This window comes from Conger conger, chromosome 6 (assembly GCF_963514075.1).
Source record: "Conger conger chromosome 6, fConCon1.1, whole genome shotgun sequence".
Taxonomy (NCBI): domain Eukaryota; kingdom Metazoa; phylum Chordata; class Actinopteri; order Anguilliformes; family Congridae; genus Conger; species Conger conger.
In genome coordinates this window covers 35,052,928-35,079,616 of record NC_083765.1, presented here as the reverse complement: position 1 = coordinate 35,079,616, position 26,689 = coordinate 35,052,928, and the positions used below count along the sequence as shown (strand labels likewise).

Sequence of the window (26,689 nt, the reverse complement as noted above, 5' to 3'; positions counted from 1 at the left end):
TTCCAAAAATAACATTTACACACACTCGATTTGGCAGACTCACAAACCCTATTTGCAAACCTGCCGCTAGTCCTACACAAGCACACACAGACACACACGCAAGCATGCACGCACGCACACAGCACACACACATGCACGCACATACACACACACAGGCACACACACACACACGCACGCGCACATACACGCGCAAACACACACACGCACACACACCCACACAGCCTGATGAAAGACCAGCTCAGCTGGATGTGGTCAGCTGATGTGGAACACAGAGCCCTTCCAGGATGAATGGGCTGAAATGCTTAGTCAGACCTGCTGACTGCTCACCCCCCAGCTCCCCCCATCACCACCTGCTGAACCTGGTGCACAGAGCCCTCTATAGAGAAGTGCCCTGTCAGCTCAGGCACCTTTCTAAGTGTCCCCATGGGCCTGGGGCAGCCTAAGCCAGCAAGACAAACTTTAGTCCTGACTGAGAGGCCTGAGCTGTGTGCGTTTTCACTCCTATCAGCATACACTGTTCTTATTCAGACAACTCTACAGGTCAGCACATGTAATACTGTCCATCTCCAACTGGAATAAAATAACTCAATTAAGAACAGTACTAAATGCACACATACAACACAAATGCACACACAAGTGCTCAGCACTAGTCACTGAGAACAACAGATTCTGTTTGTAGGGGCTGAGTGCAAGATATAAGAGTCAATGCAATCCTGGGCAGAACAGCTCTTTGTATTCACTACAGGTACTTCAATAATATGTTTATTCCATAAAGATTCTAAATGTAATTCTAAAGGCAGAGTCCATGGCATATACACTGCCTTCAGTATTTATTCATATTATTTTAAACTCAACTAAAGCAGGATCGGGTCAAATTAGTTCTCCAGGCATTCCACCAGGGGGAGACATACACAGGTTTGAGGTTGACATACTGCAAAAAAGCAGTGCTGGCAGATAAAAAAATCTGTTTGGCACACAGGTGTTAAAACCACCTACTTCCAAAAACTTTACCTCCTAACCTCCTGGACAGACTGAATGAAAACACGGATGAGTCAAATGCAAATTACAGGACAAATTACCACACGGGGTTCAATAAAGTATGTTGTACCTTTTCTCATCTTACCTAAGATGTACATTCATCCCCAACTTTATCTCAGGGTGCAATTATTGCCAGTCACTGGCGTTCCTCTCTTTCTGACTGATTCCGGTTATGTTGGGAGGTTGTGACTGATGTGCCCCATTCCCCCTCCGTCCTCCCCCACCCTCAGGCCCCTGATGCTGGACGGCGGCTCCACCACTCCCCCTGCCTCCAAGTTCAGCCACGGCCTGCCCATGGAGCCCCTGCACGAGCCCTACTACATCCAGTCGGTACGGTCCTGCTCCCGCGCGGCTCCTCCATACCCGCTGCGTCACTTAATAATACGCTGTATCTATGTGGAGGTGCAATATGTATCATTTCTGATCATTTATATATCATTTTATGACACAATGTAGGGCTGTTTGGATAATACTTTCAGAATTTCTAGATTTAATATATCTATAAAAGGTTGATAGATTAAATAAAAAAATATATCCTAAATATTGGTTGAATCAAGATGCATCTGAACATACCAATTAAGCCGCTGTATATACAATATTATGTATTGGAGTGGACCTGAAGACATACAAAGTGCAGTGAAAATATGCAAATCATTATTATTATTATTATTATTTTTTTTTATATAAAAGTCCTCAAAGCTTTCCCCCCAACCTTCTATCTTTCTCACACTATCTCTCTCTTCCCTCTCTCTAGCCGTCCACTGATACTGCCTCCTGTTCCAATAGCAACGCACTGCCTGGAGGACCAATCATATCGGATGTTACTGAAATGTCACAACCTTCCTTGGGTCTGCCTGTGCAGACGGAGGAGCCGAGGTAAGCAAACAGCTGATCCTGGTGCTAATCGCTAGACACTGACCCAAACACGACAACACACAACACACAACGGCCTGTAGAGTAGTGGTTAAGGTAAATGACTGGGACCCGTAAGGTCGGTGGTTTGATCGCCGGTGTAGCCACAATAAGATCCACACAGCCGTTGGGCCCTTGAGCAAGGCCCTTAACCCTGCATTGCTCCAGGGGAGGATTGTCTCCTGCTTAGTCTAATCAACTGTACGTCGCTCTGGATAAGAGCGTCTGCCAAATGCCAATAATGTAATGTACAGCGCTATATAAATGCCAACGATGTAATCAAATAGCAAAAAAAAATTGCCTCAATGTACAACTGTTTCTCTGGTTATTCCCAGAGTCACATATTTGTGTTACCATTTGCTAGATATGGATTTAGAAATGGGAAAATTAGTCTCTGGGTGGTTGTCAATGTGTTGTCAATCACAGAAAATGCTGTACTCTGTCTAGAAAATCATGGGTTTCATCATCACATCTCATTCCCCGGTCACTATTTACTGCACTCTGGACTAGAAATCTTCATTCTTGGTCCTGGGGAGCTTCGGGGTCTGCTGGTTTTTGTTTTTGCCAGCAATTCAGACCCAAGAAACCAGGCAAGTTGAGTCAGCTGTGTAAGTGACTGCTTTAATTTAGGTGCCAAGTAACATCAAAGCCCCCTATACCCTGTGGCTGTTCAGGACCAGGAATGAAGATCACTGTGCTAGACAGTTTCCTGTTTTTGTTGCTCCAGTTAGCTCCATTTAAACAGCTGCTGCATTAAGTTTTAGTTCCCATTTGTGAGATTTGGTCGTGAATCTTCAGTGTGAACTCTCCAATCAGTCACCGCTTGGTGTGGATATGAACCAATCAGAGCACCGCAGGCATGTGAACACAGGGGCACATTCAATCTGAAACGCGCCCCTTTCTTCACATGCCTACCGTTTCTGGGTTGAATAATGTTTCCTCCCAACGGTGTGCAACATGTTTTGTGGTATGTTTTCTCCTGTTTGGTGGGTATGTCAGGGGTGTAGCCTGAATCAATAATGACGTAGGCCTATGCTTTAAAATACCTCTAGTGGCCTTCTCAGGGGCCACAAGAGCAAACCGTACCTACGTCAGTAAGTCTGCCCGCGGTTTGCAGCAGGATGTTCAATGCGCCACTGTTGAGCATCCTGTCCAGTGGTTTATTTTGTAAAAAGAAGAAAAGGGGGTGCTAATAGTAGCATTGTGATTAGTTTGAGCATGAGCTCCCAGTGTACGCATGGACCAATCGGAGCTCTGTGGGTGTGGTCTCTGCCCCAGAGAGAAGTGTCTGATGCTGATTAAGGAGGAGCCCGTTAGCCCGGGGGTCCGTGGCCGGGGGGAGGGCGTCCCCATGGGCTCCTGTGAGGTGTGCGCTGAACCCCCCATCCTGCCTGTTGCCATGGTGCAGTCCGTCCTGGAGGGCCGCAGCTCTGGGGGTGGGGACAGAAGGGGCAAGAGAGCCATGCTGGAGAGGTGAGTGTGTGCTCGCAAGCATGCATGTGTGTGCAGATACAGGTACACCCACTCTTATGTGCATATACATGCACATACATGTACATACACAACCCTGTACATGTGCGCGCACACACTCGCACACACAGAGCCAGGTGTGCATGCCCACACACTCGCACACACAGACACACGTGTGCATACGCACACACTCGCACACACAGACACACGTGTGCATACGCACACACTCGCACACACAGAGCCAGGTGTGCATGCGTACACACTCGCACACACAGACACACGCGTGCATACGCACACACTCGCACACACAGACACACGTGTGCATGTGTACACACTCGCACACACAGACACACGTGTGCATGTGTACACACTCGCACACACAGACACATGTGTGCATACGCACACACTCGCACACACAGACACACGCGTGCATACGCACACACTCGCACACACAGACACACGTGTGCATGTGTACACACTCGCACACACAGAGCCAGGTGTGCATACGCACACACTCGCACACACAGACACACGTGTGCATACGTACACACTTGCACACACAGACACACATGTGCATACGTACACACTTGCACACACGGACACACGTGTGCATACGCACACAGAGACACACATCTGCACATGAACATACATTCGCTCCTTCATGCACACAAACACACAAAGGCCCCTACGTACACACGTGTACAGATGCGCACACAAACACCTGCACATACATCAGTTCACAAGCACTCACACTCATACACACGTGTACATGCGCACACAAACGCACTCATAAATCACACATAATGGCATCGGATACATATTGTACACACATAAACAGCAGCCATAATTCTAGTCACCTGATTATTTGTAGCCATTCATATGCCTTTTTAATTGATTGAACCCCAATAAAAAACTACATGCTCAGCCTTCATGGGTCGTTCCATCATAGGGGAAGAGAGAAATCCGTGGAGTTACTCAATGGTCAAATTGATCTGAATTTATCTGATTTAAATGGAAATGGAAAATAATAAATTAAGCAGCAAGCAGAAAGATTGATTATCGGCTTGCTGTTCAAATGGTCAGCCAGTGAACACAAGCTAATTGGCTTGTCAGGCTGTGACCCACAGACAGGAGAGCAGGCAGGCTTAGCACAAGTGATGTTCACAGTATGCTGTGTCTCCACATGAGCCATCAGTGCCTCTCTGGACCAAAAACAGAAAGGCTGGTACAGTGTGTGTATAGGAAAGTGCTTATGGATCAATCACTCTTTACAAGGCGTAGTTATTTAAGTGTTTTTTATTTGTGCTGATTTGTTTTCAAAAACTATGGGGAAAGTGAGTGGTAGTGTATCTCTGTCCAAAAACAGGTGCAGAGCAAGAGATAATTAATTGTGGTTTATTTTACAGCCCATCAGTTACCTAGCATTTACTTGGTCAATACACAGCTACTTGTGTAATTATTAAGTGACTAATTTGATTTCAGTGGTACATGAAACATGCAAGTACTATGCAAGTACTCAGTAAGTACCATATGTAAGTACTATGTAAATAAGTTTTTCAGTTTCATAGTACTTACATACCTCTGAAATCAAAATAGTTAGTTACCCAATAAGTAGTAAATATTATGTAATTAGCAGGCAGTAAAATTGCACGGCAAAGGTAAAGCAAATAGAAAAGAAAATAATAATGAAGTTGAGTGCATTTGAGAGAGATGTAAAAGGTGTGAGGTTTATAGCGGCCTGTAGTAGGGCGGCCTGTAGTGTAGTGGTTAAGGTAAACGACAGGGACATGCAGGGTCGGTGGTTCTAATCCCGGTGTAGCCACAATAAGATGCATCACAGCCGTTGGGCCCTTGAGCAAGGCCCTTAACCCTGCATTGCTCCAGGGGAGGATTGTCTCCTGCTTAGTCTAAACAACTGTACGTCGCTCTGGGTAAGAGCGTCTGCCAAATGCCGATAATGTAATGTAATGTAATGTAATGTAATGTTTATAAGGACCGTGCGCTGTTCTAGGCCAGAGGCTCCTGACAGTGTGGAGAACGTGGACATGAGCCTGGAGGATCTGCAGCTGCTCCTGAGGACCCACCAGCAGGCCATGGAGCCCGCAGCCAGCATGGACGTGAGTGCTGCCGGCCTGTCAACCCCTGCTCCCCAAATCACAGTCTGCTTTTACACCCTCCCTATACCTGGGAGCAGACCTGGGTCAAATACATTATTGTTTGGTTTGCACATTTTCATATGTTCCAATACACCAGACAAGCTCAGTAAAGCACAGAAGACCAAAACAATTATGTATTTGATCCAGGTCTGCCTGGGAGTCAGGTGTGAAGCCAGTCTGGCCAATCAGTAGCACTAATTGTTCAGTTTGTTACCTGGGAAGAAAGAAAACCAGGGTCAGATTTGGATTAAATGATCCCTGCTGTAAACCAATCTGGTGGTCTGATACTATACTCTCTAAGTTAGTAACTGCTAGTTTCTAATGCTACATTATAGGACAGAACATCGATTACCACACTTGTATACTTGGCCAAGCCCCTTCATATAATATATATTTATAAGAAGCGTCAATTGGAACGTTTCAGTTTCAATGGTAGGGAATACAGAGCTGAATATCTAGTGCAAGGATCAGCAACTCATGGTCCTCAAGAGCCAAGAACTGCTGATATTCGACCCTCCCTTTACTTCAGAGACAGCTGTGAAGAAATCCTGGCCAATCAGTAGCACTAATTACCCAGGAGAAAAGAAAACAAGGACTGGAATGGATTCAAATTTGATGACCTTTGATGGAGTAGGCCAATGAAATCTGTGTTGTGGTCCACCTGCCTTTACCCAGTACAGCAGCACAATGGTTCCCAAGGCTCTGTGCTACTGAAGAGCCCAGCCACTTTCTCAGGGCCAGTTCAGAGCATACTTCTCCTTTTCTTCTAAAACTATCTCTTTGCCTGACTTTGCTCCTCTGGTCCAATGGAATATTCTTCTAAAGCAGGGGCACACAACTCTAGTCTCGGAGGGCTAGTCTGTGCTTTGGTTTTGTTTTATCTTAACTTTCATTTTCGGTCAGCTTGCTTATACAAATTCCAGGTCAAGATATGATTGAGCTAATTAAATAACTAATCAGCTAATCAATAACTTATCAACTAAGCAGAAATTGGCACACATTTCTCAATTGGTTGACCCTGGTTGTGCACCCCTTTCCAAAAGGTTTAATTTTGTGATAATTTCCCTGTTTTCCACTGTGGAACCTTGGTGAACTCTAGCCCCTGACTGAAGACCAAAGATAGTATCAGCATTGGTGAGTCTGAAGGGACACTAAACGCTCCTGTTCTCCACAGCCCTTCAACCCTAACCTGCCATTGAGTGAGTGGAACTTCACAGACATGGAGGCCAACCTGAAGTCGGTGAGTGGCCCAGTACAGGTGCTGATGCCGCAGGTCACGGCTCACTTCTGCAGGGGTCACATATGGACAGATTGTACCGCAGTGGTCTCTAACCATGCTACTGGGCCTGCTTTTGTTTTCATCTTAAAATCAGCACCCTGTTGAGACCCAGGTAACCGGGTGAAGCGGGTTAACTGTAATCAACTGCTTTCAACTGATTAAGGAAGTCCAGAGTAACAATGAAAATCAATGGACCCTGTAGCTCTCCAGGACCAGAGTTGGAGACCACTGCTGTAGCCAGGGGACAAGAGATGGAAAGAATAAAGTATATCATGTTTAGCATCCTCCTGTGAGATCTTGGTGAGATTATCCTGTGAAATAAAGGGCACATAAAAAATACTAATAATCTTCTAATTTTCCCCACAGTTCCAGTTAATATTTTAGTTAGATGAATCACTGACTGCAGTTAATTTCAGGCATGGTTGGTAATAATCAGAGTTGTTCAAACTTGGTTAGTAATGTTAAGTCAATGGTCAGTAACATTTAGAGTCAGTGAGCATTGGTCAGTCAATGTGGTCACTCAACTGTCTGTGGTTGAGTCATGGTCAGTCAGTGGTTCAGTCCCTTGTCCTTTTGGCATTCTCTAGTACATGTTTCAGCACCAGGATTCAGAGGCCTACAGTGGCACTGGGTGTGAGGAACAATGAGGCACTGAAGGAACTGCTGGAACAAACTTCACCTGCACTGAGTCCAGGTACACATCATCACATACTGCAGGTCATGTGTAAGATGTAAACACTATTTGGAAATGTGTGTGTAAAACACATAAAATATATGTACTTGATGAAAAACACTGCTCAAGCTAATGGTGCACTTGGCTAAGCAATCCAGACCCAAGTCAAATGCTTTTCTGTGCTTGACTGATCTTGCCTGGTGCAATTGAGCCCACCAAGAGGACCAGAAGGTGGGGTTTGCAGTTTTTGAGAGCATTTCATAGGTTCCAAATACATCAGACAAGTTCAGTAAAGTGTAGAAACACATTTTACATATTTGACCCAAGTCTGCAATCATACATTGACACCTTTATTAAGTCCATTACTGTGTCTAGGTGGAATTTGCTTAGCTCTGCCATTTTATTTTTATTTGATGAAAATACTTTTGTAAGTATGTGAATAAAAAAAATCTTTTTTTATATTGTACATTTCTTGGTGAGAATGATATTCATAGCATTCAAAATGCTCATTCAATCCTGTGCACTTCTTTTTCACACCTTTATTCATTTGAAACAAATAGTGAACTGTTTTTTTTTTTCTTCTTCCTCCTCTTTTATAAGGACTGGAAAAAACACTGCAAGTAACCCTGGCTTTGTGGAGGATCGCCTGAAAGCCCACAATCACAGCTTCCTCTAATCAGCACCCCAGGTCCTTCAACATCTCCAAAACCAACTGGAAGAAGGCACTCAAAGCCCTGCCGCTCCACCCTCATCTGAAAGGGCTATGATCAGAAGAAAAAAAGCATCCATGTTATTCTTTCAGATTCGCACTTACTGAAACACCTGACACACATGTGATGAATCCTCACTTGTTCTACCGCTCATTGACTGAAGTCTGCACAGCCCAACGCTGCAGCGTCAGGATAAGGCTGGCCACACGTCCCCGGTCATCGCTGACCGCTGTATTCCATGGGGCACAGCCAATAAAGAAGAGTCCGATTGGGTGAGTTTCGCTCACGGCGACTGAGTGGCGTTCCTCCTATCCAATGACATTTCAAGCTCAAGCCCAAGTTAGAAAAGGGGATAACACTGCAACGCCAACGTTCCACCAATCCATTCCACGGAGGCCCAAATTTTGTATGCACTTTTTTCTGTGTGAGACTGTCTGCAGGTGAACCTGGGAATTTTTGGTATTCCAGTTGTATTCATTAATAATTTTCTTGCAAAAAAAAACAAAAACAAAAAAAAAACTAAACTTATATTTGTATTCAAAAACATATTTATAAATATATGCGCAGAGAACACAATTAATCTTCTGTATGTTTTTAATGTGAGGTTTCACTTTTGAAAGGCGAAGAAAAAAAGAAAACCATATTTTGCTTTTTGCACAGTATTTTGTTAACATTTAATCTAACCAAATAATATTTTTCATTCAGCACTCAGTACTTTCCTTGTGTGCTTGTAGAGGGACTTTGGCATTTTATACTCATGACTTAAGTGTCTACGGTGACATGAAGCATTGCTATACAACTTGTGAATGAGAAACTGAAAGACGAAATGAACCCTTTGGGAATACTTCCATCCACAAAGCGTATGTGACTGAAGGGGCCTTTCTGTAGCCTCGTTTGTCTCTGTAGTCAGTCCGATGTGACTACGGATATGTCCATCCTTCCTTTTGTGGCTAAGAAAAGAGCTCCGTGTTGTTTTCTCACGGGTATTCATGAGCGGTCCGGCTCAAAAACAGATGGATTCGCGTTAACTAGCAGCTAGAAAGCTCCTGCACGCCTTGCCAGTGACTGGAAATAGAAGAGGTTACATCTCGCTTCCGATGGATATTCATGAGAATCTGGCCGTGCAGAGAGAGAGGGAGAGAGAGGGAGAGAGGGAGAGAGAGAGAAAACGGTTGGCGAGGGAGGAGCGCAGCGTTTTCCAGTCGGGTGAGCGGTTCGGCTGCTGGTGAAGGCTTAGTAGCAGGGATCTCCAGCATTGTAGACGGCCTTCAAACCTTCCCTTTTATCTGCCCACAGAAGTCTGGCCCTTGAACTGACAGTCACAGTGGCCCTTTCTTTCTAAGACATTTGCTTGCTTACTCCATCCATTAAGCCTCCCTCTTATAGTGAAAGCCTAAGGGGGCCATGGTGTCCTATTATCTATCTCCCCCAACCTTACCTACCAATCCAAAAGTTAGGAGTGTTGGAGGGGGTGGTCGGGGTTATGCTGGGGACCCACGCTTGAGTTGTGTCACTAGATATATTTTAGAGTTGTCAGGCTACAAAACATGGGCTAAGGAGACAAAAACCAACACGAGGACCTTGTGCGTTTACATGACTTGAATTATGACCGTGCAGTAAAACAACGGTGTTCCTATACAGCAGGGTTTACGGACACATTGAAAACTAGACAAAACGATTACTGGGCTTAACCGCAATTATCAATATTATACACTATCAATATAAGATTGCACATATACCTGTACATGCTCTGGTGCAGAATCAAAACTTGATGTTCCGTCAGCCATTTTGTGGCAGCCCTAGATGTTTAGGACTCACTGTACTTGCAAACTGTGGCGAGGGGTACGTTTTCACGTCATGAACACAAACGGGACCGCAAGAAAACCGAGACTTAAGAATTCTCTTAAGAACTGTCTTCTTGAATTGAAGGAAAATCGCAATACTGTGCAATACAACAATTGAGTGAGATTTCACACGGATGCAATACCACAATGACCATTGGAATGTAAAGACACTGTACAATGGACAGCCAGCGCCATTGGATGTCATAGTAGCCTTAAGCATAGGCAGGGAAAACAAAGATGGATGTGGAAAAAAAAACAAGAAACAAAAAAAAAAAAAAAAAACACAAAAAGGACGAACACAAAATTGCACTAGGGATGTACATTAAATATATATCCACAACTGTTGCTTTATATTATTTAAATGATGTGTTTTGTTTTTTATTTTTTACTGGTTTGGGATGAGAAAGTTCTTTATGGCTTCATGGTATTATCTTTTTGGTTTAGCAGCCGTGTTCATTTTATGTGCCAATTTGCACTGATAATAAATGAATGTATGGGGGGGGAAGAAGAATCATATAAGCGAGCTTGTTATAGAGTTGCTGACTTCTGTGTACTGCAGTCTCATTTTATGCTGAAACAAACAATCCTTCAAAGTGCCGTTACAATATCCATACATATCGGGCCTGTGTATGCAAGGGGTGGTTCTTTGTTTCGTTGCCAAGGGAGACCATTGTCTCTGGGTGGAACTCTGGGGTAGCTGACCAATGGGCTCTGGGTCACCATGACAATGCTGCGATCGACATGGACAAACACCTGGACAATGCAAATTGCTCTGTGACTGCATGCAATTGTATGCCTTAAATATGAATAAAAGCATTTTAGGGGGACCTCCATCAGATGATACTGCATCATGTTTTTTATTTTTTATTTTTTATGACTGCGACTATAAACTGCATTTTGTGATCGTGAAGTGCATCTGTGCAATTGAGATTTTAGTCAAAAAATCTGTGATCAGTGGTACAGTATCTGGTTAGTCTCAATAAGTTAGTTTCATTTTGTTTATCCAAATCTGCATTTATGAGATCGCATAATTCCTGCCTTCACTCACTCGCTCACACAGGAAAGTTCTTCACTCATAATAAACAAAGGAGAAGTCGTAGAAGGCGTTCCCATGATGGCGGTTCCCTGCCACGGTGGAGCTCCTGTGGTTGATATGCTTGACAAACTTCAGTGTTTCTTTGTCCCTGTAAACCAGGGCTAGGGAGTTGTTTTCAGGATTTACTGTCAGGAGCTGCAGGTAAAATGGCCGTGACAAACAATGTGGGGAAAACAAGCCATGATAACTGTTCAGTTCATACTTTTCAAATGCTCTACTCACTCAAACACCTATGACCCACATGATCCTATTGCGACATCATACTTCCCTCACAGTATCCCCCCACTGTGACATCTACTCACTCTCACCATACCTCTGTTGTGACCTCATCTGCTCACCCTCTCCTTAACCCCACTGTGACTTCATTTACTTGCTCTCACTGTATCTTCCATTGTGACATCATCTACTCAATACATCTAACCAAATATGACATCACCATCATTATTCTATCCATTGTGACATCACTCACCTCCTCGTCCTCTCCATTCGCGATGTAGGACGTGAAACCCCCAAATTCTGTCTGCCAGTCTAGAAGAGATTGAGATTGCATTCAGATCTAATTTGATACATACACTAAATCCTGATCCCGCCTTTCTCCTATGCCGTCACCCTTTCTGCCCCAGTCTCTTTCACTCAAGAAGTGGCACTCTCCTTCCGGTCACTCCTCTCCTCTCACCAGTGAAATTCTGCCTTTAGCCCCATCAAGGCCAGTGGTGGAAAGTCCAGAGGTCAGAAAGTAAATGTCGTGCCATGTGTTTCTTCCACCCATGAACCCACCCAGATCTGGGATGGTAACTCAAAGACTGTGGGTTTGATTCCCAGGCGTGCCGATCGATTGCATTTCTGTGTACGTTTACCGCCCCCCTCACCTTCACAGCCGCAGTGGAGTAGCAGGTCCAGGGCGAACTCGGTGTTGTCCAGGTCGGTGTCGTGGACAAGGGTGTAGTCCCCGTGCCCCCAGCGACGCACTTCTCCCCGGCACACCGGGGTGCTGTCCTCTGGAAAAAAGACGGCCGGACAGAGTGAACAGGGCGCTCCCTCCGGGAGGGAGGAGGCATGCAGGAACAAGGTCTTCGTTTGGACGGCTCACCTCTGCTCGTTTTCGCCTTCTCTTTCTCCTCCTGCGGTCTGCCTGCGGCGGTCACTGCCGGGCACCCCGTAGAGGAACCTTCTGCCCCTTCCCCGTTCTCCTCCCGTCCGCCCCCCTCCTTTTCCTCCGCCTCCCCCTCTTCCTCGTCGTTCCCGGGCGCCAGGAAATGCAGCTTGAGGCCGGTGAAGTTGGAGAGGAGCAGGAAGAAGGCCTCCGAGGAGAGCAGCTCCCAGCAGGCGCTAACACACGGGGGCAGCCCCTGCTGATCTGCACGTTCATAACGCCTGCATACGAGACACACAGAATCCGCTGTACTAATGCAAACACCTGATCTCACAGAGGTACAGACCTGTACGTAAGACACACAGAATCCACTGTACTAATGCAAACACCTGATCTCACAGAGGTACAGACCTGTACGTAAGACACACAGAATCCGCTGTACTAATGCAAACACCTGAAAAAAATCTGTACTAATGGAGGTTCACACAAGCACCTGCACTTATGCAAACAGAGGCACTCCACCAAAATATACACTCAGTGGGCACTTTATTAGGTATTTATTAGACTTATTTTTTTTACTTCTAGGTCTTCTGCTGCTGTAGCCCATCCACTTTGAGGTTTGACGTGTTGCGATTCTCTTCTGCATACCACTGTTGTAATGTGTGGTTATTTGCATTACTGTCACCTTCCTGCCAGCTTCGACCAGTCTGGCCCTTCTCCTCTGACCTCTCTCATTAACAAGAGACGCTATGTGACGCTGCATGTATACATTTTTAAATGTGTAAGGCTTCAATACTTAATATAATAGTTTCAGACATTCCTTAAACCAAGATCATTTCTCAATACTAAAGACTTTATACTTATAAGTATTACATTTCGGCTGTACATTAAGAGGCTTTGTGGGAAAGACCCTCACCTCTTGTTGGAAGGACCCCTTCGAACCCACCGAATCTCATTCTGCTTCAGGGCCTCGTTCACCTCCTTGAACTTATCTTCCTGCAGAGAAAGCCACATCGTCAGTACAACAGTCCCTGCAATGCACCTCTACAGACGACACGTTTATTCAACCTTCACAAACAACCGGAGATTTAACAAATGCCATGTAGAAAGCCGTTTTCACACATACTTGTAAATATCTCTATTTTGGTGTGTGCGCGTGCATCAGCCAATTAGGATGTTACCAGGGATTATGTCATGGAGCGTAATTTCAATATAGGTATGGACTATTCCCCGCAAACATCCTAATATTTTGATACATACAGTACTTGTGTCACAAATATTGCATACATATTTGTGACAAATTATAAAATGGTTATTCATTAATAAAAATAAATCCATTAAGTCCTGACCACCATCTGCATAACAGGTAAATGTTACCATCTTGATGTATTTTTAAAGGATTGAACTAGAAGCAAAAAAAGAAAAATCAGTACAGCCTCCCACTGAAATGGTTTATCATTTCGGTGAGGATCTCTCCAGATGGGATGAGACAGGCTCTACGGTGCAGGCTGTACAGCGGAGTGTGAGAAGTGTAAAACATACACACGCACCTTGAGGAAGTTTTTCAGCAGGATCTCAGAAGTCTCCTCAAACTCCTCCTGCACCTGCTCCTGGTAGCCCATGTCCAGGTACACAGGGTTTATCCACTCGAACAACAGCTCCTCCTGTGGACGCAAACACACCCCGCAGCCTAAGGACACTGCTGCCTACATCAGGGCCTTCTCAACTCCACGTCCTGCTAACCATGCACTAAACCACCTGATTACACCAACTTAACAATTCCTCTCTTGACCGTTAGAAGGACTTCTAATGGTCAAGAGAGGAATTGCAGCAACAAACGCGCTCAAACCACAACACTGTTTATCCCACCACTTCTCTGTGAACGCACGGATGATGAAACGTAATTAGAACCAATTTTCAACCAATGAGCTTGAATTGTTGTACAGCTATACGATGTTTTGATACAGAGTGCCGGCCCGTCAACATATTTTGAAACCCGAATTTAAGGACTATAAACACAGGCAGAGGGCGAGTCAACATGTCAGTGAGCCCTTTTTAAAGATAGGAAGGGATTTACAATGATCTTGTAACAATGTTTTAACAAAAACATCTTACCTATTGTACCTTTAACCAAGGAGATAAAATAATTAGTGAAATTAGGTGGTGTACTGCACAGTTGGAGAGAATACCTGCAGACATTGCAGCCTGCAGGATGAGGAGTTGAGTAGTACTGACCTACATCCTGTATGCATTTAAGTAGTTGCACAAAGAGGAGCACACAGCTACAAATACATACATATACATGTGCACAAAAGCTCATTCTGTAAAACTGGTGCCTAGGCTCAGCTTATTCGACTGAAGACTGGTTAATATCACTTACAAAGAGCAGGTGCTATTTGCTTGGTTATGTTTGTTATTACAGCTATTTAGCTGACATTTTAACGAAAGAGACTTACAGTTGATTGGACCAAGCAGGGGACAGTCCCCTCTGGAGCAATATGGGGTTAAGGGCCTTGCTCAAGGGCCCAACAACTGCATGGATCTTATCGTGGATACACCAGGGCTTAGACCACCAACCTTCCGGGTCCCAATCATGCATCTTTGCCACTAGGCTACAGGCTGCCCCTACTATCAGTCCTACTGTCCTCCGGACCGGCAACGCACCACTGCACCTTGGGACAAACATTGCCCTTCCCCTCCCCCTCATGTGGACCAGGGCGTGCCGATTGGCAGGGTCACTCCACTTACGTCCCGGGGGAGATGTGGGCTTCGGGGGGGCGCTGGTTCTATGTGACGCGGGGGCCGGTCCAGTGAACGGCCATGGAACCAGCCGCTCACAGAGAGGCGACACTTCTCCTCCGAGATCACCTCTGACACCTGGACAGACAGTCGATCAACTACAGACACCTCCACACCCATACAAAAATGACCACAGACACCTCCACACCCATACAAAAATGACCACAGACACCTCCACACCCATACAGAAATGACCACAGACACCTCCAGACCCATACAAAAATGACCACAGACACCTCCACACCCATACAGAAATGACCACAGACACCTCCACACCCATACAAAAATGACCACAGACACCTCCACACCCATACAAAAATGACCACAGACACCTGCATGAACAGACATGCAGAGATCACCTGGACAGACACAGAATTGACCATATTGACCAATTGACTGCAGACACACAGAACATCTCTAAAACCTAGACAGACAGACAGACAGACACAGAAATAACCACAATCACCTTTGCACAGACAGGCATTCCTAGACAGCCAATAAACTTTACCTGATGGAATGAGATGGGCGAGACCTCAAAGAACATCAGCGTGTTCCAGGAGGGGACCAAGGACTTCACCACCTTCTGGGGCAGGTAGTTCTCTGGAGAGAAATTGGGAAAGGTGAAAACCACAATGCTAAAGCAAAAACATCAGCCCCTCCGCCCATGCAACACACCCTTGCACCTCCAGGTCTCTGTGAAGATGTAAATGTGTGAAGGCAAAGGAGACGTACATTGTCAGCCAGCTGTGGTTCAGCGAACAGATCACCATGCCAACCTTTAACGGCTAAATCTGCGGCATCGTTTCGTTTTTTAAGAGCTTTTTCAGTTTATTTGGACAAGCACAGTGTAGAGAGACAGGGAGAATGGGGAGCCAGAGAGAGCGAACATTTGAACCAAATTTGAACCACCAACGTTGCGGCTTACAATGAGCATGTGGATGGTGCTCTACAGTATAGGCTAGCCACCGGGACACCTGGAGAAATTAACGTCAACAATAAAATTAAGGGTGTATCCACTGTATAGCCAATCAGACAGAGGGAATGATGGAGGTGGTTAGTAGGAGTGGGGGAATTTTGTGGGAATTTAACCAGGTAATTAGCTTTAACTCCTCTTTCAAAGAGTAAGCCAGGACCTCCAGTTTATTCTCTCATCTGAAAGATGGCACCTTCTACAACACACTGTCCTCATCACTATTCTGGAGCATTGGATTTATGTTTGCTCCAGAGGGGAGTATGCCCCCTACTGTCCCATAAATACCTGTTCCAGTCGCAACTCATAATAATTAGCTGGCCCCCATGGAAGCACTGCCCAGGGTCCACACCTACTTAGCTTAACCAGATTAACATGAGAAGGGTACAGGGTGGTATAGCTCCAGTGTCATGTGTGTCAGAAGCTTCATGACTAACTGAAGCCAAACCCACACCAGGTAATAACTGAATTTACCAAAAATGTGTGTGCGCGAGAGGCTACAGTCTCTATAAGGAAGGTGTGGGAAGTAATTACTGCCAGTGAGGTTTTAGGTGTAATAATAACTAACAATAGTAATTTGTTATTTAACTGATGCTTTTATCCACAGCGACTTACAGATGATAAGACTAAGCAGAGGACAATCCCCCATGGAACAATGTGGAGTTAAGGGTCATGCTCAGGGGCCCAACAGCGGATCTTTTCATGGCTACACCGGGGCTTGAACCACCTTCCGGGTCCCAGTCATGTAGGTGTACCCCCAGGCTCCTCACCGTCCGTGCTGTAGAGGTCCAGTGTCCCTCCGTCCGCCTGGTCCCACGCAGGCACCAGGTACAGGATGAAGGCGATCCTCCTCCCCTCCAGCTCGTCATCATGACAAAGCAGTATGTCTGTGGGCAGCAGAAAGGGTGCAACTACTGCCTCAAATATTCGGCCATACAAGAGGCGAGCACAGTTCCCACAAATGCAGGATGCTACATCTACTCCCTCAGCCTGTTGACACTGTGCAACACTGCAGTAGATTTTAGCAACTCGTTTGGCAAGTGCTTCTGAACCCGGCCCCGGGAGACCCATTGAGTATGTTGGTTTTGTTCCAAAATTTTAATTAAGCCAAAAGTGTGTCATTCATTTTACAACAAATGAATGAAATATGTATGTTGGAATTTTCTACGTACACAGTGGGCAACGAAAACCAGGCTAAGATACTAGCTGTGCTCTCTGTTTTCTGTATCTGGCACTCCAAGTGTTACCTGCTTTTAAACTTTACCATAAATCCACTTCTGGCACCGAAGGGCAGTTCTAGAGCACTGCACATCATGACTCCTTTTTTGGGGGAGGTTAACATTCACTACGCTGTGGGGTCCATAAGTAAATGGACTGTGACACAATTTTTGTTGTTTTGGCTTTTTACACATTGAATTTGAAATAAAATAATGAATATGCAGAATGTCATGTTTAATTTGAGGATATTTACATCCACATCCAGAGATCCCTGTAGGAATTGGAGCCCTTTGATACACAGTCCCATTTTAGGGGACCAAAAGTAACTAGACAATTTAACATAATCTTAAATAGTTTGTTAGATAGTTAAACAGTAATAGTCATATTTAGCACTTGGTTGCAAATTCTTTGATGACTGCCTGAAATACATCACCAAATGCTGGGGCATCTTCCCTGGTGATGCTTTGCCAGGCCTGCAGCCATCTTTCAAAGTTTCCCTTTGTCTTATATTAGAAGGACCAGGAATAGTGTCGGAAGTACAGATGGGAACCCTGCTTATTATAAACCCAAACTTTTCCACCCTAGAAGTTAAAGACAATAAAGTTAAAGTAGTGCCAATTATAAACAAGAGCGAGGGCGAAAACACCCACCGAAGACCTGAGGAAGCACGGTCGGACAGGAAGGCGCTCACCTGTGTACTCGTACTTGGCACAGGAAATGTCCACTGTGGGCTCCAGCTCCACCTGCAACACCTCAGCGAGCCATGACCTGAACTGCTGGAACAGCACCGCTCTGAGGAGAATGAGCAGGGGGAAAAGGATTTCACCATCAACAATATGAAGACAGAGCTACCCCTTCCTCCCATCCCCCCACTGAAAAGCCAGTATAGCTTCTCACTGGAGTGTTCACCGAGGTACAGCCTGGCTTACTGGCTCACACTCGTGAACACACTCACACACACACACACACACACACACACACACACACACACACACACACACACACACACACCAAGGAACGCTCACCTCAAGCCTGCAATATGAGGCTCCTTTCTCTTCTTTAGGTCATCAGACTGTTGAGTGAAATCAGTAATCAATGGATTAAATCAGGATCGATATTGTGTTAAACATTCAGAACTCAGCCTTACTTTTCCAATGCCTAAATGTAAACAGGAACAAGGACCTAGGATGAGGTTTAACATCACGGAGATAAAATCAGCAGTAGCCTACATTTTTTATTGGATGATATATATTTTTAACATATACAAAAGTAACTACAAGTCACTCAAACAACATTGAAACATTGAAACCACACACTTGCTTTCAATATCTAGGGTAGAAGGACCCTGCTAAAAAAATAATGGTAACTGGTATTTCGAGCTGGTTATAGCTGGATGTCACACTCGGGGAGGGCTCGACCGGAGCTAATTATTATTATTAGCTACCTGTTTGAATTTGTACAAGTCGTTGGATTTATCGTGGAAATTCAAATTCAAGAGTTCCCTCTGTAGGTTCTCGACAAAGGTCTGGTCCTGAATGAAGTTTCTCAAGACGCAGTGAGGGAAAGGGTTACAGTCCACTTCGATACCTCCTGCAAGAGAGACGCCAGAACTAGTACCCAATCGTGGCAGCAATGTAAACCGCCTAGTTAGCTTGACTGTCAGCTAACTACATTGTAGACATCATGATTTTGTAATACGTAGGCTATCTTATTTATGATGGGCTGGCAGTAGAGGCAAATCCAAATGTATATATCTGAGCACCACGTAGTCTTAACTGTCTTTCTTAATAACGATTAAGGTTTCAAATGGGAAATCGGTTACCTAATATATCTAGCAGCAGTTATTTACCAAAGTTAACTCAATGATATGTAGAAAGCCTTAAAATCACCGAATAAACAAGATATACTAGATGAATGCATGACAGCCTGACTTGAACAGTATTAGCTCGTTTCCAACCTTAAACTTGCTACAGGAGTCCGACGTGCCTATCATTAATGTTAGCTAACACTAACCATGTGTGCACTGTTCGTTCTTCCTCCAGGCCTCCTTCACTTTTTCCTTCACGTCGGTGGCTACGATTATTTCAGAAATCTCTGTCGTTTCTTCTCTCTTCTCTTTTTTCTTACCCCGCTGCTCTATGTCACGATTACACTTGCGTTTGGAACTCATCATTAGCACATGTGGACAGTGTTCTTGGGTGCGGCGCGGAGAATTTGCGTCAACATTTTACTACTAGAAAACTACATATCCCGTCATACGTATCGACGGGAGTACACTGGGAAAATAGGGGGGGGGATTACTGTGAGCAATTTTGATAATTTCACATATCGCCATCAAAATCCGAGCCATTTTTCGTAACAAAAGAAATACGAATTTCTAAAATTTTCATCCCGATTGTCATGCAACTGGTTGCATTTAACCCGTTATTTCAAGATTTTTTCCCCTTGGTCAAATACAACAGCCAACACAAACGTAATACTACTACTTGTGCCCCGCTCCCATTCTTGTTTCTCCTTTCCCCTCCGATGTCACAACCTCATGTGTCTATGTGCATTATCTATTGGCTCTGACTTAATACGTTACCTCGCTAAAATGAAGTTCGATTTCAGGAAATACAAAACGTTTTAGAAAACCCAGATACGCAACTAGGACACAGGATCTAGTTAGGGAAGCCAAATGATGCAAACATAAATGTTAGATCGCCTTAATTATTGTTGCCTAGAACAAACTATTGGGAGGGCAACCACGCAACCTTTTGCTCTACAATTGACAAGACACATCCACCCAAACGAAAATAAAATAAAAAACGCAAGGCATTGTTCAGCCATGAACAGTCTTATAAAACTATGCAAATGAAAGCCCCACAGAATGTTCGGAATAGAAGAAAGCATAAATGCACATCACATCCATCCATTATCTGAACCCACTTATCCAGATCAGGGTTGCAGCCTATCCCAGCATACATTGGGCGAAAGGCAGGAATACACCCTGGACAGGTCGCCAGGCCATCGCAGGGCACACATACCATTCACTCACACACCCACGGGCAATTTAGACTCTCCAATCAGCCTAACCTGCATGTCTTTGGACTGTGGGAAGAAACCGGAGTACCCGGAGGAAACCCACGGGGAGAGCATGCAAGCTCCCCCCCGGCCAACGGGGATTCGAACCCAGGACCTCCTTGCTGTGAGGCGGCAGTGCTACCCACTGCACCATCCGTGCCGCCGATTCCATTAATTGCTCACAATTAACTTTAACAAGTACGTTTTTGTCAAGTGTTTTTAAAAAGTTTCATATAGCTTCTGGAAAACCTCATTCTAATTATAATTTGGGGCTGCATTTATTTAAAGCATGTCTATTATATGCACATAGTACACCATTTCAGATTTGTATCCTTATTTGAACCCTTAACAAAATAAATATGCCTCTATGAGAAGACTGATTTATTATTTTTAAAAAATGGTGACATTGAAATTTACAGGTTAAAACACTACACAAAACTAAACTGTGGTTTATTTACTAAAACACCAATTCCTTTCTGATGGAACATAAAAAATAATGTTAAGTTGATTCAGGTTTAATGCCACACACAGTGGTACGTATTCAAAAATAATTCCAACTTAAAACAAAACACAAGCAATGAATGTTTCCACAGAAAAGAAATGTCTTCATTATTCTTGACAGTGTTTTTAAAGCACATCTATCTTGAAACAGGTCTGAAAAGTAGATGTTGAGGGTGGTGTCACGATTTGCCTTCCCCAGGTCTCCCAGCTTCGATCCATCCAGGCTGCACTCACAGAGACAGCCAGTGACAGGATATGAATGCTCACACCAATCAGTTGTAAATAAAGTTGAACCTACAAAACAAAAAATCATTTAAGAGATTTGAACAGAACTGTAGCTATACTTAAATTTTCTGTTGCGGAGGAGGAGGAGGATGAGAAGGAAGTCGTGCTATAAATAAATTAACACACACAAAATGTTCAGTCAATTTTCCTACAAATCTTTAATGGGCAATCAAGTCCCATCTAAATTCAAATACGGTAATAGCAGCCTGGACCAATAGATCACAGCGACACATCTCACCTGCTCAGCAGCTGTGGGAGACTGGATATGATTGGTCCATATCCTGGGGCATTGTCATACAGCTCAAACAGTGGAGCTGCCACCAACTTGTAATTCTTCGGGACCGCAAACAGTGCTGTGGGAAACACAAAAACCATCTCAATTTGAGTACTATGCCTTCGGTTCATACCATTTTTAGCTTACGATTCAAAATGTATGCATATTTACCTCTAATACCGAAAAATGCTATCGCTATACGATTCACTGCTATTAGTAAAAAAGAATAATAATAATAATCTAAACTGGCCACTATTTGGTTTAAAAATCCAATCGACTAATTATGTGCTGGAAGAGGAGAATAAATTGACAGGAAGTGTGCTGTGCTGGCCATGAAATAAAACATTTTCTGGTGTTCAAACACAGCATACACCCAATTTTGAAAAGTTAAATTTATTTTAATTTGAAGATTCTACTCATACCACTGAATAATATAATTAGAACTCCACTACAGATGGCAACTGTTAAGCGAGCCAAGACAGTGCAAGGCCTCCCTGATTACATTGCTGAAGTGACCTGCAGGTTCTTACCTTTCTCCTGTAGTTGAACCAGGAAGAGCTTTTTGTGTTCTTTTGGTTTGGTGATGTGGGCTGGAATGTAGGGGTACTGCAAGGGGGCCGGGTAGAAAAATGTAAAAATAAGAGTATTATCTGTACCAACAGCACTAAAGCACAAACAGGTCATATGTGAGGACATTGTTGGAAGCTCTTTTCCAGTAACCAAGGGCCAAGGCCACATTCTCATTCGAGCAAAATAACTCAAGCATACAGCTAAGAGATTAAACTCATCACAATTAAACAGGAGGCTGCTTTGCTTTCCAAATTAATTTTGCAGCCTTCTCAAAATGAAGCTACATGGCACCTTCAGCCAAACACACGCACAGGAGAGAGGAAATGGCAGGCTGAATATGGAATGTTTGGGGGCATGTGTGCAACCACTGCCTGATGATTCGGTGCGGGCATGGTCAAAGGGCTTTTAAGCAAGATGTAAGAAGATTACAGAAAAACAGGTGACTGGGAGTCTCTGTGCAAAACATGCCGCACATTCAGTCCTTCATTTGTCTCAGTCCTTTGGAATGTGGAAGCAACAAAATATTTTTTTTAACATTGAGTCATAACACCACGCAATTAACCCCTTTGTGCAATTTGGTGATGTTAAATCAGGTAGAAAAACCCTGACCCTGATAAAACAGCATTCAAAATGATGACACAGACCACTGCGTACAGTTGGGGATGCTCACCTGTGGGGGTTCAAAGTTGGGGCGCCACCAGTTTCCGATGCAGTCGTCAATCACCCAGTCTTGCTTCACCCCATCCTGACGACCTAGAATCTGGTGAGGAAAGCACTTGCATGAATAAAGTGGGACATTGCTAACAAAACCAACAGAGCAGTCACTGTCCACAGTTCTATGGGTAAATGCAGTCAACAGTTTAGCTGGGTGAAAATTAGTCACAGACTTGTTCCCACTTCCATTAAGCAAATTCAGTTTGAAAACAGACAGCAGAGTAACAGATTCTGACAAATCTATGACAACTAGCCCCAAGACTCGATAAATCCAAATTGACAAGGATGTGCAAATGAGTAAACATAATCAGAGAAATTACAATTAGGAAATTACTCCAATACTTTGGTGTTTTAATCGTCATTTTTAGATTAACCTCAAGTGTAAAACTGGGGTGCCGCTTGGATGCCAGCCTACGTTCCGTGAAAAGAAAACCAAATCAATACCACTAATATCAGAGAGAGGAACGCATCATGAATACCTCTGTCATCAATCGCTTTAGACCTTCAACTTCATCCTCTCCTGGGTTTAGCTCTCCACCAGGTCTGCAATATTAAAAACATTTTTCAACAACACATAAGTATTCAAACAATGGCCAGATCAATGATTCAAAGAATCTTTCAAAGCTTTGAAGCCACCTTCTGCCACTCGAGTCACTAGCAGCACAACAAGATCTCTCGCTGTTGAATGACTTGTGCTTTTTCAGGATTAGAGTGAAAACTTTAGAGGATGGCAGACCGGAATCACTAGCAAAAAGGCATGGAGACCAAATGGCAAGAGTGGCTGGAGAAAGCAGACTGTTAGTATTGAAGATTCACTCTAAAAATGAATGGAAAATAATACGAGAACAAGGGGAAACATTTTACAATGCGGCAGAAAATGTAATGTGAAAAATATAATCGGTGAAAAAAATACACGTTTTAGTCTGTGCTCCTAGATTTTGTTGTGTGCTCTTAAGAGAGTTTAGGAGCAAAAGAGCTCCATGGAAAAATCCATACCATACAACCCTGGTCATATTTTTTGTCTGAATTCTAACTTAGACACACCTGAAGGCGAGCGCCAATTTAGCAACATTAGTGATTTGAGCACGGGCCAGTATCTTCAGTGAGCAGGCCAGTAACTTTGAAAAAACCACTGGTCATTGACCTGGATGTCAACCCCATGTGAAAGGCTCTATATAAATTCAAGGCCGTTTATGCTTTCTGATAATTGTGGAACTGTAGCGTTACTGCAAATGAACTCTAAGGAAAAGTCTGCAGCATGAGTTACTCACAGTTTGAAGAAGGTGGTCCCGAGCTGCAGGAGCAAGACGTGGGGCAGCCTGTGCTCGTGGACGATGAGAACTCCCTCTACAGTCCTTCTCATTCCGATCTTCTCGAACTCCTCGCGCATCCGCTGGAAACGCGCCGCCACAGAGCTGTCTTTCTCGTACAAGGGCTCCTTCGTGCCGAACGTGTAGTTCGTTAGGGGGTACCTGTATGCAAGAACACCACTACATATTTGCAACCCCATTGTTCGATTTTAACTTAATTCGACACTGCTCGATGCAATTTCGAGCGTGATTATGGCGATCCAGTTATGCTAGATAGCATGCTTTTTAGTTGGTGCAAACAAGCAAAAAGCACTACGATAGCAATCAAACTAGCCAAGTGTATTTCACTAACTTAAGCTACAATGAAGACATAGACAACGCACCTAGCTAACATGCAAGCTAGCGCTGCAGCTAGCAAGCAAGTAGCCTACCAAGTTAGCAAGGTACACTGCCACAGGTTTACTTTACGCAGTGTGTGGAGAAAAGAAGACAGAGAAAACAAAAACATAGTCAAAAGTAATAGCATTCAATATTTACTTACAAGTTAATGGTTCTCTCCAGGGTGAGCGGTTTGGTGGGCGGGCTAATGTATTTGTTCCCGAACTGGTTTACTCCACGGGGCCAACCGGTTGACGATCGGTTGGGAGGTACGACCGACATAATTCTGCTATAGTCGTATCAATTATTTAAATAAAACAAAAGTAACCTGTAAGTAACGCAGGTACGTGCCAGTAACTCGCGTACGCGCTGCTAAGAAAAATTCTACAACCGATGCGTGCTGAAATTTCGAAGACCACAACACTTCTGCGCCTACCCAATGAAGTACATCCGGGACAATGTACGTCTTTTTCATATTTTACGACACTTGTTTATGAACTGGAACGACAATGTGCTGCTTTACGGCCCACTTTCCTACAAAAGCCACTTGCTTGCACTTGCCTCTGCTTGTTCCATTGGACTAATGGCTTGATGCTTGGTTGTGGGTCTATTGTGCAGCTGTACATGTGTTAATTTATAATGTATTGCCTTGTACTGCCAGGCATTATGATGAATGTGATTAAATATGGGTTGTTATGGGCGTTTATTTTGTTCAGGAACCGCTTGCTGGAACTGGACGCATTTAACACGTAACGTTATTGTACACCTTGTCCCTTTTTAAATGTAGACCGTCGCAAACTTTAAGTTATCGGAACACACTAAACCGTTTCAGTTAGGTTTCATTAAAGCTGCCTCAAGCGAGCGTGAACCCTGCTCACGTTGGGAGAAATACGTCTGATACAAGTTATGCTATTCCTGTACGGTCTATGTGGCATACAAGAAAGAAAACCGCACATTTTAACTGGTAACATTGAATTGGAAGGCACCCACCAACTACTTAAAGTGACTGTAATATTTGAAATAACCCTAAATTATGTCTCGACTACACATCCACCAAGTATATTAAAATATATGTAAATAACTATAGTAACACACATTTCAAGTCACACGTAAATTCTGTATTCAATGTCAGGATTGTGTGAGCGTGGTCTGGACTGTGTTAATTGTGTTCTCCACTGCACCACCATGCCACCATATTGCTAATGCTTCAAATCTCTCAATAAAAAAATATATTTATATCCCCCTATATAACCTATGAATGAATTGTATTTACAAATTTGAAGTTTGTGTCTGTCTGTAAGAATGTCTGCTAATGGCTAGAAAAGTGTAGAATTGATAGTGGCTATGTAGGCTTAGTAAACAATTTAATATTTAGTCATAATTTTCCATCAATATGAGGGGTTAGTGGTGTTTTATCTTCTTTTTACTACCAAAGAGACCAGCTTTGACCAGCTACAGACCAATATTGACCAGCTAGAAGTGTAAACAACAGCTTAAACCAGTTAGTCTTAGCTGAAAGACTACAGGGAATTTAGTTATAGCATACAGTAGCATGCTTGCCAAATGGTGATCACTCATCGATCGTCTTCCTTTCAGGGTAAATCTGCAGAAATTACACTCCTCTTGCTTACAAAACCCTGTATTGTAAGTGTCATTTTTGTTGAGTGCAGATAAATATGCTCTATGAACTGATCACATTTTATTTTGAAATAATTATTTGTCATATCTTTCAAACTGAACTATCTTCATTTTCATTTTCTAACCCACAAGCTCAGTTCTTGTAAATTGGGCATTGCACCACAGCACATTATCAGGAAGTGTCTGCTTTGCTAGCAGCTATATCAGTCACCAAGTAGACTGCGCTAATAGGAAATGTTCCAGTTTAACTGAAAAGCAAAACATCACAGGTGCTGTAGAGTGAACAGGGGTAGGCTAGATTTTCACTGTAATCACCAGACTGTATTCAATGTCAGGATTGTGTGAGCGTGGTCTGGACTGTGTTAATGGTGTTCTCCACTGCACCACCATGCCACCATATTGCTAATGCTTCAAATTTCTCAATAAAAAATATATTTATATCCCCTCACACTAGGGAAAAGGCAGTAGATGTGTTAGAGCCTGAATGATAATGTTTTTATTTTTACTTATTGAAATAAATATAATTTTCCTTTAAATTATTTTGCTCTAGGATGACAAGTTTGCACTTATCCAACGAGTGGTCTAGATCTTACGCATCACACCCTTAGGAAACAAAAATGTTTGATGGCTGTGGCAAGCTGGTAGCAGTGGCTTTGTTGCTCAGAATATTTATTAGGAAGGTGACGGTATTTCCCATA

The 26,689-nt window shown here is 43.7% G+C and overlaps 3 protein-coding genes across 4 annotated transcripts in view; 1 reads left to right on the top strand and 2 right to left on the bottom strand.

Annotated features, from left to right (window-relative positions):
* hsf4 (heat shock transcription factor 4) overlaps nucleotides 1-8,193 on the top strand; it is a 16,410-nt gene extending 8,217 nt beyond the window's left edge. The window contains exons 7-13 of the mRNA XM_061246423.1: nucleotides 1,269-1,368; nucleotides 1,793-1,914; nucleotides 3,229-3,423; nucleotides 5,432-5,537; nucleotides 6,751-6,816; nucleotides 7,443-7,549; nucleotides 8,129-8,193. Of these exons, the coding sequence (XP_061102407.1) occupies nucleotides 1,269-1,368; nucleotides 1,793-1,914; nucleotides 3,229-3,423; nucleotides 5,432-5,537; nucleotides 6,751-6,816; nucleotides 7,443-7,502 (649 nt within the window). The 3' untranslated portion in view covers nucleotides 7,503-7,549; nucleotides 8,129-8,193. The remainder of the gene's footprint in view (nucleotides 1-1,268; nucleotides 1,369-1,792; nucleotides 1,915-3,228; nucleotides 3,424-5,431; nucleotides 5,538-6,750; nucleotides 6,817-7,442; nucleotides 7,550-8,128) is intronic.
* Nucleotides 8,194-8,814: 621 nt separating this feature from the next.
* ogfod1 (2-oxoglutarate and iron-dependent oxygenase domain containing 1) lies at nucleotides 8,815-19,501 on the bottom strand. Of its 2 annotated transcripts, XM_061246422.1 has the most exons (14): nucleotides 19,272-19,501; nucleotides 18,703-18,848; nucleotides 18,284-18,330; nucleotides 17,950-18,050; nucleotides 16,811-16,927; nucleotides 15,579-15,670; nucleotides 15,020-15,148; nucleotides 13,822-13,935; nucleotides 13,188-13,267; nucleotides 12,269-12,552; nucleotides 12,048-12,176; nucleotides 11,648-11,706; nucleotides 11,131-11,313; nucleotides 8,815-9,353 (listed from the first exon to the last, which is right to left on the bottom strand). In XM_061246422.1, the coding sequence occupies exons 1-13, from the start codon at nucleotides 19,429-19,431 to the stop codon at nucleotides 11,152-11,154; spliced, it is 1,620 nt and encodes a 539-aa protein (XP_061102406.1). In that variant the 5' UTR covers nucleotides 19,432-19,501; the 3' UTR covers nucleotides 8,815-9,353; nucleotides 11,131-11,151. The 2 variants fall into 2 exon arrangements, with proteins under 2 accessions (XP_061102406.1, XP_061102404.1); XM_061246420.1 differs by having other exon boundaries at nucleotides 8,815-11,313.
* Nucleotides 19,502-20,687: 1,186 nt separating this feature from the next.
* On the bottom strand, nucleotides 20,688-24,821 carry nudt21 (nudix hydrolase 21). Its single transcript, XM_061246153.1, has 7 exons — nucleotides 24,517-24,821; nucleotides 23,937-24,137; nucleotides 23,145-23,208; nucleotides 22,622-22,711; nucleotides 21,912-21,987; nucleotides 21,346-21,460; nucleotides 20,688-21,116 (listed from the first exon to the last, which is right to left on the bottom strand). Exons 1-7 carry the CDS (start codon nucleotides 24,633-24,635, stop codon nucleotides 21,095-21,097), a joined length of 687 nt encoding a protein of 228 aa, XP_061102137.1. The 5' UTR covers nucleotides 24,636-24,821; the 3' UTR covers nucleotides 20,688-21,094.
* Between the last annotated feature and the right edge of the window lie 1,868 nt (nucleotides 24,822-26,689).